The sequence below is a fragment of the Rutilus rutilus genome (genome assembly GCF_951802725.1).
Source record: "Rutilus rutilus genome assembly, chromosome: 1".
Taxonomy (NCBI): domain Eukaryota; kingdom Metazoa; phylum Chordata; class Actinopteri; order Cypriniformes; family Leuciscidae; genus Rutilus; species Rutilus rutilus.
The window spans coordinates 69094663-69112697 of record NC_140209.1 but is presented as its reverse complement, the minus strand read 5'-3'; the positions used below and the strand labels follow the sequence as shown (position 1 = coordinate 69112697).

At 37.5% G+C, this 18035-nt stretch overlaps 1 protein-coding gene across 1 annotated transcript in view; it reads right to left on the bottom strand.

Annotated features, from left to right (window-relative positions):
* Positions 1-18035, bottom strand: part of LOC311295271 (NACHT, LRR and PYD domains-containing protein 12-like) — a 60918-nt gene that overhangs the window by 36478 nt on the left and 6405 nt on the right. The window contains exons 3-7 of the mRNA XM_084416557.1: positions 11611-11694; positions 7476-9416; positions 5744-5917; positions 3985-4158; positions 2558-2728 (exon numbers count right to left, since the gene is read on the bottom strand). Coding sequence (XP_084272683.1) covers positions 2558-2728; positions 3985-4158; positions 5744-5917; positions 7476-9416; positions 11611-11694 — 2544 coding nt within the window. The remainder of the gene's footprint in view (positions 1-2557; positions 2729-3984; positions 4159-5743; positions 5918-7475; positions 9417-11610; positions 11695-18035) is intronic.

Below are 18035 nucleotides of genomic sequence, written 5' to 3'. Positions count from 1 at the left end.
TTCCTGGCTGTGGACAAACAACATGTTTGAATAATATACGCTGCTGAAAGATCCAGACGTCAGGGGAAGATGGATGCAGTTTATTTTTCGCGGACGTCCCAGTCACAGCAGTGTTAATTTAAGGGTGTGTTCTCCACATTTCAAGGATGAGTAACAGTTGAGAACAATCGCAGTTTGATGCTGGCTTTGCCAGAAAACTTTTGTACAAGATAAGGCCGTGTGGACTATTCTGGGCTACACAACGACGACGCAAACTGTAAGTAATGTAGGCTATTTAAAACTTAAAACTTTTTAAAAACGTTAATTGCAGTTTAATTAATTATGAATAATCACCGTGTTTTTTAGCCTACTTATTGTTTTATGACCGTCATGTTCATGCCCCTTAGGCTATTTAAAGATGTATGCTGTTAAACTGACAAAATAGTTTCACACTTTCTATGTGGACGGGCAGATACATTCTTAGTTGTGTTGATGGTTCATTTCCTCTGATTCCGACTCAAACATCATTGCAATCGCCATCGCCACGCACGCATCACCCGTTACTATGGTAACGGTAAACACAGCTCCGCAAAATCCGCACGTTTTGACAAGGGGGCGTTAACAATTGATGCATAGGCACTGACATTATCCAATCATAACAGTGGGTGTTAACACTGAACTCTTAAAGGGGAAACACCCCCAAAACAGACTGTTTGAATCAGAGCATGAGAAACAGGGTGGGAAAAGGTCATAAATCACTCAATTTTAAACGTTTTTTGTCCAAAAAACTATAGTAATACTATAATTGCACCAAAGGGAACACAAAAGAAAATAAAATAAAAATAACACAACTGAAATACTGATGATTGGCTCTGCTGCCTCAGTCAAAAGGATGGACCGGTCCTTTGATATTGATGGGGTTTATGTTAAGACATTTTAAGACCATAAAGATTGAAATTTAAGACCTACACGACGCATTACCAAATAAATATTCAAATCAAAGAATTATTTTTATTTCAATGAATTCAGTAATTAAAAAAGCATTAATTTAATTTACAGATAAATCACATTAGTAACCTTCCACACCCAACAACGCGTGTCAGAGAAAAGAACAGAATCAGATATAATTTTTTTATAGAAAATTGTACTTTGCATATTATACTGTAAAAAACACATAATTAGTTTATTTTAGTTGATCATAGTTGATCATAACTAGAGATGAAATGGCATGAACATTTAATTTCATGATTATAGTGACAAAAATGATCATGGTTTTAAGTTTTATGTCGAAAACCAGCAAATAAATAAATTTCGCATCAATATGCACTTTTTGTTTACATAAACATTAAAATAATACCATTAAAAATGAACATTTTTTAAAGTGTCTTGCATGTTATATACTAACATGTACAAGTTAAAATAAAGGTTTGACAAAAAAGGTTTTATAAAAAGATAAACCTCACATATTTCAGACTTTAAATATTTTTTTATAAAAAGAATGAGTCAAAAAAGATAAATTACTGACATTTACAATGCACTTTAGCTTATCTTTTATTAGTAAAAAACGCTTGCTGTAGCTCTGCTACAAGATTTATTTACGGAGAAGAGAAAAACACCCGTAGTGTTTGGGTGCATTCCCATCCTTCCTATTGACTGAGCTTTCAGACAGCGCCTGGAAAAAACGAGCGCGCCGCTTCAATTATGAGCACGCTTACCGCGCGCCTACATTTGAACGAACTTGAGCGCGCAAAAGACACGATATGTGAACGGCCTCTTGGCGAGCGACCTCCAATCAGGCTGCAAACGACGTGTTGGAGACCCCTGCACTAGAGCTCTGCTTTGTAGGCTACGACCTGACTAAATGAAATTTAAGACCGCGGATGAAAATCTGGCCGTTTTTATGACGTTTTAAGGCCTTCAATTTAAAGTTCAGAATTTTAGACTTTTTAAGACCCCGCGGGAACCCTGTAAGCCTTCTTCATCCATCCGTAACCTTGGTGTTGTATTTGACTCAACTCTTTTTGCACTCATATTTCTTCTGTTGTTAAAAACAAATTTTTCCATTTTCGTATTATTGCACATCTTCGGTCTTCTCTAGCTGATGCTGACACCTTAATTTATGCATCAGTTGATTACAGTATGTTCTCACATCGACCAGGCATTCTACTCACATTACTCCTCTGCCGCATGATCTTCACTGATAACCCGTGGCATCACGTATTCACTTTAAGATATTACTGATTTACCATCTGATCTACTTTACTCCTACCACCCTGCCTGGTCCCTTAGATCAGCTGAACTTGTTTTTTTTTTGTCCACTGTAGGTGGAAGTTCATTTAGTGTTAATGCTCCTAAATTATGGAATTCACTACCCCTTACACTTCGTTATATCTCATCTATGGCTACCTTCAAGACTCAGCTAAAAACATATCTATTTAACATGTACTTTGGATAATGTGGCTATATGTATCCTTATGTGTTTGCAATGTGTGTGAGGGTGTGTAAATGTATTGTAATGTACAATGTAAAGCGACCTTGAGCTACGGAAAGGCGCTATATACATAAAACTTCTAAGTACCTCAAAATGTTGAGTTGACAGTTTTCCTTCAGTCCAGCAGAGAGCACCTTCACTCCTGAATCCTGCAGGTCATTGTTACTCAGGTCCAGCTCTCTCAGGGAGGAGTTTGATGATTGTAGAACTGAAGCCACAACTTCACAGTGCTGATCAGTTAGATTACAGGCTGTTAATCTGAAAAAAAGGAGTACTCTGGTTATAACCATCATGGAATAAAAATATATTTTCATACATTTATGATCAATATATTAACTAGTTAAAATATATTGAAAACTATATGAAATAATATATTGCGTCAATATTTTACAATATAGTATATACAATATATAAACTATATTTACTATGTTACACTAATGTGTATTCACCTGAGTTACTTTCACTCAATTGAGTTGTTTCTGCCACACAAAGTAATGAGTTGAGTTTGTGTGTAAAGTTAATTACTTAAAGGGTTAGTTCACCCAAAAATGAAAATTCTGTCAGTAATTACTCACCCTCATGTTGTTCCAACCATGTAAGACTTTCGTTCATCTTCGGAACACAAATTAAGATATTTTTGATGAAATCTGACAGAATTTTGACTCCTCCATAGGCTTCCAGTGTGACCGAAACTCACCGGCCCAGAATAGTTATTAAAACATCGTTAAAATAGTCCAAGTAACTACAGTGGCACTACATTAAGTTTATCATGCGACGAGAATACTTTTTGTGCACAAAAACAAACAAAAATAACGACTTTATTCCACTTTTCATTTCCTTCTCTCTGGGCCTCGTAGTGTTTTAGCGCTGCGCGTCTGTGTTGCACGTCATCACGCAACACACACATGACCGGCGTCGACCAATAGTGAGCCTACGTGGTGACGTGTAACACAGACGCGCTGCGCAAAAACACTACGCGAACCAACTAGAGGTCGAGAGAGAAGGAAATGAATAGTGGAATAAAGTCGTTATTTTTGTTTGTTTTTGCGCACAAAAAGTATTCTCGTCGCTTGATATACTTAAGATTGAGCCACTGGAGTCACTTGGACTATATTAACGATATCTTTAATAACTTTTCTGGGCCAGCAAGTTTCGGTCACATAGAAGCCTATGGAGGAGTGAAACATGGCTCAGATTTCATCAAAAATAGCTTAATTTGTGTTCCGAAGATGAACGAAGGTCTTACGCGGTTGGAACAACATGAGGGTGAGTAATTACTGACAGAATTTTAATTTTTGGGTGAACTAACCCTTTAAGGGTGCAATGTTGAAAACATGTAAAGTCTAATTGGTCAAAAAAAATGGTTGAGTTCAAAACTCTAGGTTTGTTTTTTTTCAACCACCCCATTCATCAACCAATCAGAGTCATGCATTCAACAGCCCCCCGTAGTATAAATTTATATTAAACACACATTATTATTAACATTAATTAATGAATGAAAGTCAAACTCAAACCTCAGTATGTTGAGTTGACAGTTTGGACTCTTCAGTCCAGCACAGAGTAGCTTCAGTTTTGACTCCTGCGGGTCATTGTTACTCAGGTCCAGCTCTCTCAGGGAGGAGTTTAATGACTGTAGAACTGAAGCCACAATTTCACAGTGCTGATCAGTGAGATTACAGGCTGTTAATCTAAAAAAAAAAAAAAAAAAAAAAGAGGACTCCAGTTAAAAGGTTATGATCAGTCAAGAGCTTGGTCCTGTGTTAATAATGGAGAAGCTTCTGAGCACTGGAGGGATGATAGAGAGCGGGAAGGCCTGGGTTGCACTTTTATTTTACATTACATGCACTTATATGTTCTTACAGTGTACTTACTTTAGAAAGTACTGGGTAATATAAGGTAACTGCATGGGTTAAGGTTAGGTTTAGGGGTAGGTTCATGGTTGGTACCTAGTTAGTACCCAGTTATTGTAATTACTATTATAACATATTAATTAGTATATGTAATAAGTAAATAGTATGTGCAAGAATTGAACCCTGGGGCACCCCCATAGAGACTGCCAGAGGACTGGACAGCAGGCCCTCCGATTTTACACACTGAACTCTGTCTAAGAAGTAGTTAGAGAACCAAGCGAGGCAGTCACTTGAGAAACCAAGGCTGTTGAGTCTGCCAATAAGAATACGATGATTGACAGAGTCGAAAGCCTTGGCAAGATCGATGAAGACAGCTGCACAATAATGTCTTCTATCGATAGAGGTTATGATATCGTTAAGTATCTTGAGCATAGCTGAAGTACATCCATGACCAACTCGAAAACCAGATTGCATAGCAGAGAAAATACGATGGGATTCAAAATATTGAGTGATCTGTTTATTAACTTGGCTTTCGAACATTTTAGCAAGACATGGCAGGATAGATATAGGTCTATAAGAATTTGGATCTAGAGTGTCTCCCCCTTTGAAGAGGGGGATGACCGCGGCAGCTTTCCAATCTCTAGGGATCTCACACGATACAAAAGAGAGGTTGAATAGGCTGGTAATAGGGGTTGCAATAATTTCGGCTAATAGTTTTAAGAAGAAAGGGTCCAGATTGTCTAGCCCAGCAGATTTGTAGGGATCCAGATTTAGCAGCTCTTTCAAAACATCATCATTGTTAATTTTTATTAATATGTGCGGGGGAGAGAAAACAAAAATAGTGCTTAGGTTGAAAACAGAGAGAGTGCCTGCGGGGGAGGGGCTCTTTGCTCATTCAACATGCGCCTTTTCACAAATAAATCACAATAACTGATCAAATAAGGCTTTGGCAGGACAAAAATTAGTTTGGGAGGCTGACAAAAAAAATTCAATGTACGAAAAACCCTGATTTGGGATTGCGCGCTGTCTGAGAGAGCACTTCTGGTGTGTCATTCAACGCGATACCACATTGAGTTCTTTTTTCACAAGTTACTGCGCATAGTAACTGGATAAACTCTTTTTGAAGATAAATGTACTTCCTTATTCCGTAATACCTCGTTAAATGTACACACATGCTTCTTTGACATCTTCACGGCTGACTTGATCTCCTTACTCTCTAATATCCCGCCTTTACCAACTGCAAGTTAATCGATTACGAATTGTGATAAGATGGTAATTTTGTTCTTGAAAATTACGAGATTGTCTTCTTAACTTATTCTCGCGTGACAGACTACTAGAAGGGAGGGGTGTCAATTTCAAATATTGACAGTGTTTCACAGAAATCGCTTTCTGCTACTTTACAGAATGAATGTGAAACTCAAACCTCAGTATGTTGACGCCACAGTTTGGACTCTTCAGTCCGGCACAGAGCAGCTTCAGTCCTGAATCCTGCAAGTGATTGTTACTCAGGTCCAGCTCTCTCAGGGAGGAGTTTGATGACTGTAGAACTGAAGTCACAACTTCACACTGCTGATCACTGAGATCACAGGCTGTTAATCTGAAAAAAGAGATGACCATGGTTAAAAGGTTCTGGTCAGTCAAGAGCTCGGTCCTGTGTTAACCCTCTGGGGACCAAAAACGCGCCCGCGCGTTTTGCTCGTTTTTTTTTTAGCAATGAAAAATAAACACAAAATGCTCTGTTAATTTTGATCTTTCATTTTCGTGTAATACATCAATCGATCCTGTTCAGTTTCTATTTTTTTTCTGTATACTCACAATAAAAATAAAGTGTTTTGCTTTTTGACAAATAAAAAATCTGCCTTCTCTCTGTCAGTAAACTCCCATTTGAAACGCGTTCGAAAATGATCTATAACTCCGCGAAAATTCAGTCAAACAGGCAAACAGACCCACGGGCATAAAGCTTGAGATCGCAGCTTTTAAATGAAGTAATTTATATAAAAAACAAATATTATCAGCTTCCGTAATCTGTATAAAAAGAGAGCGACTCCAGTCGAGCTCATTACGAGCCATTCAAAAGTAATTTGACCACACCCCGGAGAGCGCATGCTATTCAAACGCAAATTCTGAGAACCATTTCAGTCTGTGAAACGCCCACATCAGCTGTAAACAAAGAGGCATAATATAGCCTACCTTATGGAGAAAAGTTTCCGTGCTGATATGAGGAGCAATATGAGGAGCAGATCCCGCTGAGGAGTGAGGTAGGCTAAGTTATCCTTTATCAAGTGTTAATGTGGAATAACGTTATGGAATAACGTTAGTGTAGGCCTATGTAAACAAAAAGATGAATCGCGTTTCTATAATATGAATCGCGTTTCTGTGAGATGAATGAAGGGTACATATTTGTAAAGACTGTTTAGCCTAAATATGAATCGCGTTTCTGTGAGATGAATGAAGGGTACATATTTGTAAAGACTGTTTAGCCTAAATATGAATCGCGCGTCTGTGTGTGAAAGAATAAACTGCTTTGCTATAGCCTACTGAGATGAGTAAAAATCGACTGAAATATGTTGAAATAAAATGTATTTGTATAAGCAACGTATTAAACTGCAAATTAACATTTATAGGCTATGCCCTAATATTTCATAAAAACAATGTTACAGTCAGGCGAAGTATGAAAGACAACATTTTGTTGACTAGATTTGGGTACAGTTTTTACTGTAGAATATACTGTCACATATATATATATATATATATATATATATATATATATGTGACAGTATATTCTACAGATTTTTATAGAGAAAAATATTTTACTAAAAATACTTAATCCTTATCCAGTAAATCATGAACAATGGAAAGTCATGTAAATTAATTGGTTAAAAAGAATGTTATCATCTAAAAAAAGACTGAGAAAAATTCAGCTTTTAAAACTTCTGCAATTCAGAAATGCAATTACTTAGATATTAATTATAATAAAAAAATATTTTTTTTTAATATTTGAATCAGTGGACACGTCAAATGTATGTAAATAAATAAATAATATATATTTTTAAAATTATCATTACAGTGCATTTACCAGAGGAAATCTATGAGTATGGGGGTATTATGTTCATATTCCAATTCAGTTGATATTATGTTCATATTTTGACACTCACAGAGCTTTTCTGCAGTTCCTCAGAGCAGGTAACAGTCTCCTTAGACCCTCTTGTGATGATATGATCTTGTACTTTTTAGGGTCAAACTCATCCATCACCTCCTCTGACATCAAGATCATGTTTGCCAAAGTTGAACATTGTGCAAGAGAAAGACGTTTTTCGTTTGTTCCAGATTTTAAAAATGCCTGCATTTCTTCAACAATAGAGTTATTCTTCATCTCAATCAAGCAATGCGACAGATTCATCCATCTTTCAGGGCTGACATTGTTTTTTTGACCTCGTTTGAGGTTGTGGATTATTTTCTTGATGTTCTCTGGGTTGTTCTCTGTGTGAATCAGCAGATCCTGTAAGAGTCTCTGATTGGACTCCAGTGAGATGCCATGAAGGAATCGAAGGAGAAGATCCAGGTGTCCATTTTTACTCTTCAAAGCTTTATTCATTGCTCCCTTCAGAAACACATCCAGAGGAACATTTCCAGACTGAGTTCTGGACTTTCCAGTGAGAAACATTTTCATAACTTCACTGTTCTTGTGTAAATAACAGAAAAACACATACAGTGCTGCAAAAAACTCCTGAAAGCTGAGATGTACAAAGCTGTAAACCTTCCTGTGATAAATCACAGATTCCTCCCTAAAGATCTCAGTGCAAATCCCAGAATACACTGAGGCATCAGTGATGTCTATGCCGCTTTCAATCAGGTCCTCCTCATAGAACATCACATTGCCCTTCATCAGCTGATTGAAAGCCAGTTCAGCAAGTTTCACAATCACTTCTCTGTTGGACTGCAGGAGTTTCTCTGGATCTCTCTCTTCATATTTCTGGTTCCTCATGCTAGTTTGAATGAGGAGGAAGTGTATGTACATTTCAGTCAGAGTTTGAGGAATTTCTGCACTGAGATCTTGTTTCAGGATGTTTTGAAGCACAGTGGCTGAGATCCAGCAGAAGACGGGTATGTGGCACATGATGTGGAGGCTTCTTGCTCTTCTGATGTGTGAGATGATTCTGCTGGCTTGATCCTCATCACTGATTCTCTTCCTGAAATATTCCTCCTTCTGAGGGTCATTGAATCCCTGAATTTCTGTCACACGGTTGATGTATTTGAAGGGGATCTGATTGGCTGCTGCTGGTCTGGTGGTGATCCAGATGAGACCAGAGGGAAGCAGATCTCCTTTCATGAGGTTTGACATCAACACACCCACTGATGAAGACTCAGTCACATCAGAAACTTTCTCACTGTCTGAAAACATCAGTGTAATTCTGCTTTCATCCAGACCATCAAAGATCAACACAACTGTACATTCATCATAAATCTTTGGGTCCAGATCTTGAAGTTCAGGATGAAAGTCCAGCAGAAGTCTGTGAAGACTGTACTGATGATCTTTAATCAAGTTCAGCTCTCTAAATGGAAGCACAAATATGAAATCTACATCCTGATTGGCTTTTCCCTCGGCCCAGTCCAGAATGAACTTCTGCACAGAGACGGTTTTTCCAATTCCAGCGATGCCTTTAGTAAGAACAGTCTTGATTTTGTCCTCCTTCTCTCTTCTCTTCTCCTCATATCCTAGTTCGGGTGAAGCATCAAAGATGTCATTGCAGTTGATTGGAGTGTCTTGGAGGGTCTTGTAACTTTTCTCCATCTGTAACACCTCATGTTCTTCATTCACTCCTTCACTCTCTCCCTCTATGATGTAAAGCTGTGTGTAAATCCTGTTCAGGAGGGTCTGATTCTCTTGTAGTTTGATTCCCTCAAATAAGCTCTCATACTTGTTCTTCATACTGGTTTTGTGCTGGTCTTTGACTCTCTGCAGATCATCATGCACTGGCTGGTGAGAATCGAGCTGCAGGGCTGCTTCTGTGTCATGATGACTGATGTGTTTCTGACAGGAGGAGGCTGTGCTGGTCTGACAGGACACATATTTGATCTGGTCAGCTCTCCAATCACTGAAAAAAACAAAAACATTATGATGAACAAAGACAAACAAAAGAGAGAAAATATTTTAATGTCTTTAATATTAAATTATCCTATTTGAAATCATACCACAAACACATTTAAAAAGAAGTGTTTGATTAATTGACTATAATATGATTACTGTCCCATGTGACAAAAATGCAGTCATATATATAAAAAAAAAAAAAAAAAATTAACAAAGGCCCTACTGACTAGAGGTCTGCAAGCCCGTCGGGGCCCGACACGCTAAGCCCATTCAGGCCGAGCTTGGGCCTTTTTTTTTTTTTTTTTTTACAGATCGGGCTCGGGTCGGACTCAGGCTTACTTAGCTTCTCTCCTTTCATTGTGCCCATAATATACGTGCAGAGCACACGTCACATAGTGTGCATGAAATATTGTTATTACAAATATTATACATCGCCTAAGCAGCACAAACGCAATACGCATATACGCACGCATCACTCACGTGCATTAACAGGTGACAGTTGACCATGCAGAGGATCAGGGAGAAGTTGGATTTTTTTTAAATTAATAGTATTTAACATTAGCCAGTTGGCGAAGAGTTCTTCATTTTTGAACATTGTTTTGTACATTGTTCTTCAGTTACTTAAAAGCAAAGAAAGGTAGGCCGTTTATTTACTTATTTTTGCGGTTGGATCCCGTAGCGCTATATTCTCTACTGCATGCTTATGCTTCTCTCTAATGGACAGTCTGTTCAATATTTGTGTGCATGATGTTTCAGGCCTATAATAAAAGTTTACCTTTTAGTAGTGTGTAACGTGCTTGTGTTTGCGTGTAGCAGAGACAGCGCGCATCAGAGAGTGCACATCAGAGAGCACGCGTCAGAAAGAGCTTTAAGTGATATTGATGTTGGTCTCGGGTCGGTTCGGTTTCGGGTTGAGAAATTGCAGCCGTTGTCGGGCTGGGGCCGGGTAGGGCTTGAACACCACGGGCCAGGGCCGGGTTAGGGCTGAAGTTTTAAAGGAACACTCCACCCATTTGCATTAAGCTTTGCAATGTTAGAAACCCAGTCATACTATTGAATGGTCGTGCAACATTTTCTCATTTTCCCCTGAGACGAGAGAAATCTGTATTTACCTCTTTACACTTCCTCCTACAATGACGCAAAAATCGTCATTTTGCGTCATTGTAGGAGGAAGTGTAAAAGGGGGGGATTTCTGTTAAGACTACAAGCACTAGTTCCCACCCTTTCAAACCCGCCCATAGGGGGTTGGACCTAATGCGCTAACAGACCTATCACAGATCAGTGCCAGTGCATTTGATTTCACCGGCAGAAACCTGCACAAAACATGGACAAAGAAAGCTGAGTAGCAGGGGTTACCATACACTTTTTCCCGGACATGTCCGGCCGTCGAGATCGTCCAAAATGTCCAGGATTCGGCGTTTGCTTTCTGCAGTCGCCATTCATTGTTTACATGCTCACCTTTTGTTTCAATCTATCTGAATTCATTCCGATTGGTGAATCTGAATGTAGTGTTTACATGAACGCTAAACAAGTGATCGGTTGATGTGCGTTTTAACATTGCTAAGAAAATTCCCGCACCTCCGTGAGATGCAAGACCGGTGCGTCTCACAGGTCTCGCTCATCAGTAATCACGCCACCGGCCTTGCGCCGTTCTCCCACGCCCCTCAGCCTCGTCCTGCTCGCCACAGTAAACATAATGAATGGCGACTGTAGAACGCAAAAGCTGAATCCCGGACATTTTGGGCGATCTCGAAATCCCGGGCAAACTCGTCACGGAGACTCATTCGTAGCCTAGCCTTGTTGTTTTCAACTGCGCTCTCTTACCGGTAGGCGTGGCTTGGGAGTGGCCTCGTAGGGCAGTGAAGCAAGTGCATTCTGGGAGTTGTTGTCGTTCATCCACATAAGCCAAAAATACATTTTCTGGCTTTTCTCAGTCTAGAAAGCTCCAAATTCAAAAATAATTTCACATTTCTTCTACATAAATGACCTATTTTAAATACACATTCATCTTTCCAGAGGTGGAGTGTTCCTTTAAAGACTCTTTCTTTACATCACAATTTCAGTTTCTGTTGTATTTGATGTTTTCTGTTTAAAGAACTTTATTGCTGAAATAAAATAAAAATGTAATAATGTTCCTCTTGTTGTTTGTGTACACTCTGTGTTCTTGTGTTGAATGTCTCACTCTACATGAATATACTCACAGACGGTCGCTGGGCGCTGCTTCATCACTGAGATCAGGGGGCTGTAGAGGAGATGCTGCTCTCTTTCTCTTCCTGTTGAAGATACTGGGAGAAATATTTCAGACTGTTTCTTTGAAGATTATCTGTGTGCTCCAATAAATTAACACCAATACTGGTTTATAGAGCAGTACTTGTATTACATGTAAAGAAAACAGAGGTTTATATATTATAATATAAACTAATAAATGTTAATTTAATGAAGCAGACACAGATTACTGTTTTCCTTGATCCCTTTCCTAACTATGTGACAAAACATTTTAAGTTTAAACTGACCAATCAGTAGACAAGAGTAGGGATGTCGTGATTACCCAATTTCACAATTTACCGCAATTAAATGGTCACAGTTATTAAACCAAAATAATATGGAAGATACTGTTAAAAACTGAAAAAAACACTGAAAAAGAGTCTTTCGGACTGAGATTAAGCACTTGCTCTCCGCGTCTGCCTGGATGCTCTGTGAGGCTGTTACTAGTGAATTCACAAGGTGATTATCTGGGTAAAGCAAGCGCATACATAGCAGGAACTTTCAGCACAAGTGAAACTCAAAATGAAAACATGGTAAACACAGACCTGCAAACTCACAAGTGGTGAAAAAGGTTGCATGTTTATGAAGTAAACTGTTGTAGCGGGGTCTGGGGGCATTGGCCCCCATGAGAAAACTTTTGTGATTTTAACATGTAGGCAAAATGAAGCATTCTGATGAATTCTGACAAGAAAATAAAGGAAAAAAGATATTTGCTTCAAGTAAAAAAATAATTTATTGACACTGGGCTGGACATTGACACACATTTCCTAATTTAATTCAATATTGGTTAACTTGGGGCCTATCAGGTACATAGCAAATTTCTTCAAAGAAAAAAATATCTTTTAACTAATGCTGTAAACTATAAGGAACCCCAGTTGGTACATCATTGTAAAATTAAAGGTTAAAAAATATTTATTTGTAGGCTTAAGATACTTACACTTAAATTACACATAAGGAAGTTTTTATAATAACGTTATAATACATTTGTAATTACATAATTATGTTTCTACTCTTTTTTTATATATAAACATTTAAATGGTGGCTGTCATAAGTAAATATAATTTATTCTGGAACAATATTCTCATCAGTGTTCTATCAGCTTTTACATGTACTTAAATCTGCATTTTTGTGATATTTACCACTGGGCGTTATTTACCTTTATAAAGGCCAATTTTTTTTAAATCTTTTTAAATATATGCGTCATCTTTCATGTCACATTCTTAAATTTGATCAATAATTTCAGTTTTAATGATGAGGGCTGTAATTAATCGAATTAAATAATTTGCACTGCAAAATTACAACTGTAATAAATAATGTTATGTGATTGATGTTTAAACAAATGTAAAAAAATAAAAAATAAAATCAATGATACTTTTAAACATGAAACTAAACCACCAATAGGTGGCGACAAGTAACCGTCTTAATAAATTAGTCATTGAGTCATTCATTAAAACGATTCGTTCAAAATGCTGTACCATTCAATAACAAAATACTGCACTGAAGTGTTGCTTTTTTTTGTAACAAAAAGAGTCAATATTGTGTCTAAAATGTAAGTAACTACATATTAACTACTTGTTTATTAAACTATAAATTCAATTTAATATTTGTATTTGCAATCGTGATAATATTCAGTAGACCAGCTCCCTTAGTCGTGTTATGTTACTTATAACATTTAGTGAGTTTTTTCTGTGTTGTTACGCTCATTTGTTGAGACTGTCCTTGCTGCAGCCATTAGCGCAATTACGTACTTGATAAATAAAATACTTAGTTGATGTTCGACGTGCATGCGCAGAACTGGATGTTTTTAACATGCATGTATTAATCTTGTATTGAATGTAATTTAAACTGTAATGCCGAGTTAAAGATGGAATAAATAGATACAAATGGTTGTGTTTCATTAGAGAAATTATTCTGTGATTTTAAATCAGTAGCTATCGTATATAAACTTTATTAAGGCAACGAGGGCATAGTGTTTTGAATTATTTTTATATGTATTATTATTCTAATTTGTTTAATTTGGTCCTTTATGAATACAAATAGACTGAAATATTTACTAAACTCGTTAAATCATCTAAATCTACAACATGTATGTTAGACCCTATACCGACTAAGCTAATGAAAGAGATGCTTCCAGAGGTCATAGATCCTCTTCTTAATATCATTAATTCCTCTTTGTCTCTAGGATACGTACCAAAAAACTAAGCTGGCTATGATTAAACCACTTGTTAAAAAAATGCAACTTGATCCTTCAGAATTAGTCAATTACAGGCCGATCTCGAATCTACCTTGTCTGTCAAAGATACTAGAAAAGGCAGTATCTTCACAACTATGTTCCTTTCTAGAAAGAAATGATATCTGCGAGGATTTTCAGTCCAGATTTAGACCATACCATAGTACTGAGACTGCTCTCGTTAGAGTAACAAATGATTTGCTCTTATCATCCGATCGTGGTTGTGTCTCTCTATTAGGCCATCCTTAAAAATATTCTTGTTTGCCGTAACCCGACCGACCCTGTCAATTTAGTACCGACCCGATTATTTTTTTTTTTTCCCTTTCAGTCCGACCGACTTGCCGGTTGTAAACTTGCGTTAAGACCGGCCGATTTTTTTTAAACTCTTCAAACAACTAATACAAATGCAATAAAATAATATTAGTTATTAAGTATTGTGAATATAAATTGCCTAGACCTACATACAAACATAAGCTACGTTCTTTCTTTTAAATAAAAACCCGTGGCGCGTCATCTATGATTATGTTTACCATTGGTTAACCGTTAACGCATGTCACACTACAGCCTGTAAGCTAAGTTTGCTTCGTTTCATTCACTGTAGTGGTGGAAAGTTTGATTCTTTTCAGAGACTCGTTCATTTTCAGTTCGTTCACCAAAATGATTCGTTCAGACTCGTTCACTGATTCGTTCAGTGATAATTTCTTCATATTAGATATATACTGCAGCAGGTGGCGAAAAAGAGTGTATTTTATGTTATGTTTTAATGAACGTATTTACTTGTTACAAAAAAAAAGTGATTTGGCTTTGTTAAAATGTGTGCCTTATTTACTAAATGAATAACATAAGTCTAAATAAGTGGTTCAGATGACCAAACCAAGGTTTTCTTGCATAATATTAACATTTTAATTATTTAGTCAGACATACACATTCATAAATCTGGGATTATATTAAACGTTGATGTTCTGTATGTTGAATATGAATATAAACAATTATATGTGCACACCTATAACTGCGCTTTGAATGAGATTAAATCACATGCTAAATGACCGATCTACCCAGTACTCTCATTCACGAACGAAAGTACCAGTTCAATTCGTTCACGAACGAGATCTCTCCCTCTCGTTCAGACTCAAAACAGAGCGATCTCAGCAGTGATAGGCAAATTCGTTCAGTAGATCCAACCAAATACATGCCCCTTCACAGCCCGAACTGAAATGCTATTTGCTGACGTTATGAGACCTATAATACTGTCATATTTTTTTGGTTTGTTTTAGTTTTTAGAGAAGTGCATACATGAATAAAACGTAATGAATTCATTTTGATAATACAAAATGAACACAAGTAGTCAAGTAAATTGTTCAAAGTGCAAAATACCACAAAACTAAGACTAAAACACACAACCAAAATATAAGAAAAGCAGGTAACGAGAAGTGTAAATTTAAATCAAGTAAACAGTCAAGTGCGCCCCCCTTAACTCAAACCAAGTAAAAAATGACGATGTTAATTTGTCTTTGTTATATTTAACCAATATATTGCGTTATTAACCTGTTTTCATTACAATGGTAAAGTGTAAATTTGATTATTTGATGCAAACATGCTAACTACACAAACCTAGCTCTATAGGTTCGCCATCATTATCGTTCAAACAACTGGTTATTTTCGTTCATGAACGACATACCAGTTCGTTCAACTCGTACACAAACGATAAGATCTCTCTCTCGTTCAGACCTATGGTTCAGACTCAAAAGCAACTCGGTCAGTCAGTGAAGGGCGTATTCGTTCACTACATCCAACAAATCACATGCTCCGTCACATCTCATACTCGAAGGCTATTGGCTCGAGGTTCATTCTTTGACAGGTTGAAAACACCGGTTCACTGAGCTGCGCATGCGCTGCTAATAGCGCCGCGCTGCTGTGGAGGGAGGGATTTCAGTGAACGAGAAATATGAGTCAATTGATTACGTGAACGAGAATGATTCGTTCACCTAAAGGATTCGTTCAAAAAGAACGATTCGTTCACGAACGTAACATCACTAATTCACTGTCAATGGTTCGCGCTTGGTAATGATGGCTGCGGCTTTACTCTAAAGATTATTTCATTTTTATATGTTGTTGAATATGGTTTATTAAAAAATAAACATGCGAGAGCGTGTTATAGGCTATATGTCATGTTTTAGTCAGATATGACGACGCTACTGCAACACGCATTGCCGCAGATGAGAAGCTGAGCATCAACGTGCAAACTATCGCAAATCAAAGTGAAAGTAAGTCGCTGACGCTTAACACACAATCATCATCATTAAATGTAAAGAAACGAAATGATCTTACCAGGGCTGTTTCCGCTTTCTCTTATTGCGGGCTTTGATTCAGACATTTTAGCTGATGATCAATAAAATAATGTAGTCATAACTGTTGCTTTCGGTGACGTGCACTCCATTAAATCTACATAGGCTATAGCGGTAATTGAAGATCGGATTTATATCCGCAAAAAAACAACACACATTTAGCCTATGTAACCAGGTGTAAATGGAATCGTTTTGATTAATCAGATTGCAATCCGATCTGAGAAAACGCATGAAGTGGCCTGGTGTAAACAGCCCTTAGACATCGGTGAAAAATGTCATCCCACCCCCCCACCGACCCTGATTTTTTTTTTTTAAATGAAAAAATATATACGTTTTTATATTATTTTTTATATATATAAAAAAATATAGACCGACCTACCGACCCTTTTTTTCTTTTTTTTTGCTGTTACTGCAAACCAAAATATTTTTAAGGATGGCCTTAGTGTTACTCGATCTTAGTGCTGCGTTTGACACCATTGACCACAACATTCTTTTAAATAGACTAGAAAACTATGTTGGCATTAGTGGAATTGCACTAGCATGGTTTAAATCATACTTATCTGACCGTTATCAGTTTGTAGCAGTAAATGAAGAGATGTCTTATCAATCACAAGTTCAGTATGGCGTACCACAGGGCTCAGTACTAGGACCGCTGCTGTTCACTCTGTACATGCTACCATTAGGAGATATCATTAGGAAACATGGAATTAGCTTCCACTGTTATGCCGACGATACTCAGCTCTATATTTCTTCAAAACCTAACGAAACTTACCAATTCACTAAATTAACAGAATGCATAGCTGATATAAAAAATTGGATGACTCGTAATTTCCTACTTCTAAATTCTGAAAAAACAGAGATTCTAATTATTGGACAAAAAACTTCCTCACGTAATAACCTAGAATACTGTCTAACACTTGATGGCTGCTGTCAAGTCTTCGTCGTCGGTTAGGAACCTGGGTGTGCTCTTTGATACCAATCTTTCATTTGAAAGTCACGTGTCTAGTATCTGTAAAACCGCATTTTTCCATCTTAAAAATATATCTAAATTACGTCAAATGCTCTCATTGACAAATGCGGAACAATTAGTCCATGCGTTCATGACCTCAAGGCTAGATTATTGTAATGCTCTACTGGGTGGTTGCCCTGCACGCTTAATAAACAAACTACAGCTAGTTCAAAACGCAGCAGCTCGAGTTCTTACCAGAACCAGGAAGTATGACCATATTAGCCCGGTTCTGTCAAAACTGCACTGGCTCCCTATTAAACATCGCATCAATTTTAAAATATTGCTGATTACTTACAAAGCACTAAATGGTTTAGCTCCGCAGTACTTGAGCGAGCTCTTAACGCATTATACTCCTTCACGTCTATTGCGATCTCAAAATTCCGGCCAGTTGATAATACCTAGAATATCAAAATCAACTGCTGGCGGTAGATCCTTTTCCTATTTAGCACCAAAACTCTGGAACAGCCTTCCTACCATTGTCCGGGAAGCAGACACACTCTGTCAGTTCAAATCTAGATTAAAGACACATCTCTTTGACATAGCGTTCACATAATACATTATAGACTTCTATAATTCAATATTAGGCTGCATAGATTAGGTCAGCTGGAACCGGGAACACTTCCCATAAATCCTGATGTACTTGTTACATCATGAGAAGAATGGCATCTACGCTAATTTTAGTGTCTTTGTTTATCCCAAGGTTTTCCCGCAGCCTGCCGGATCCAGGCCGTTTCCAGATCTGATGAAGGACCTTCCCCTGGACCCGATGTCAACGCA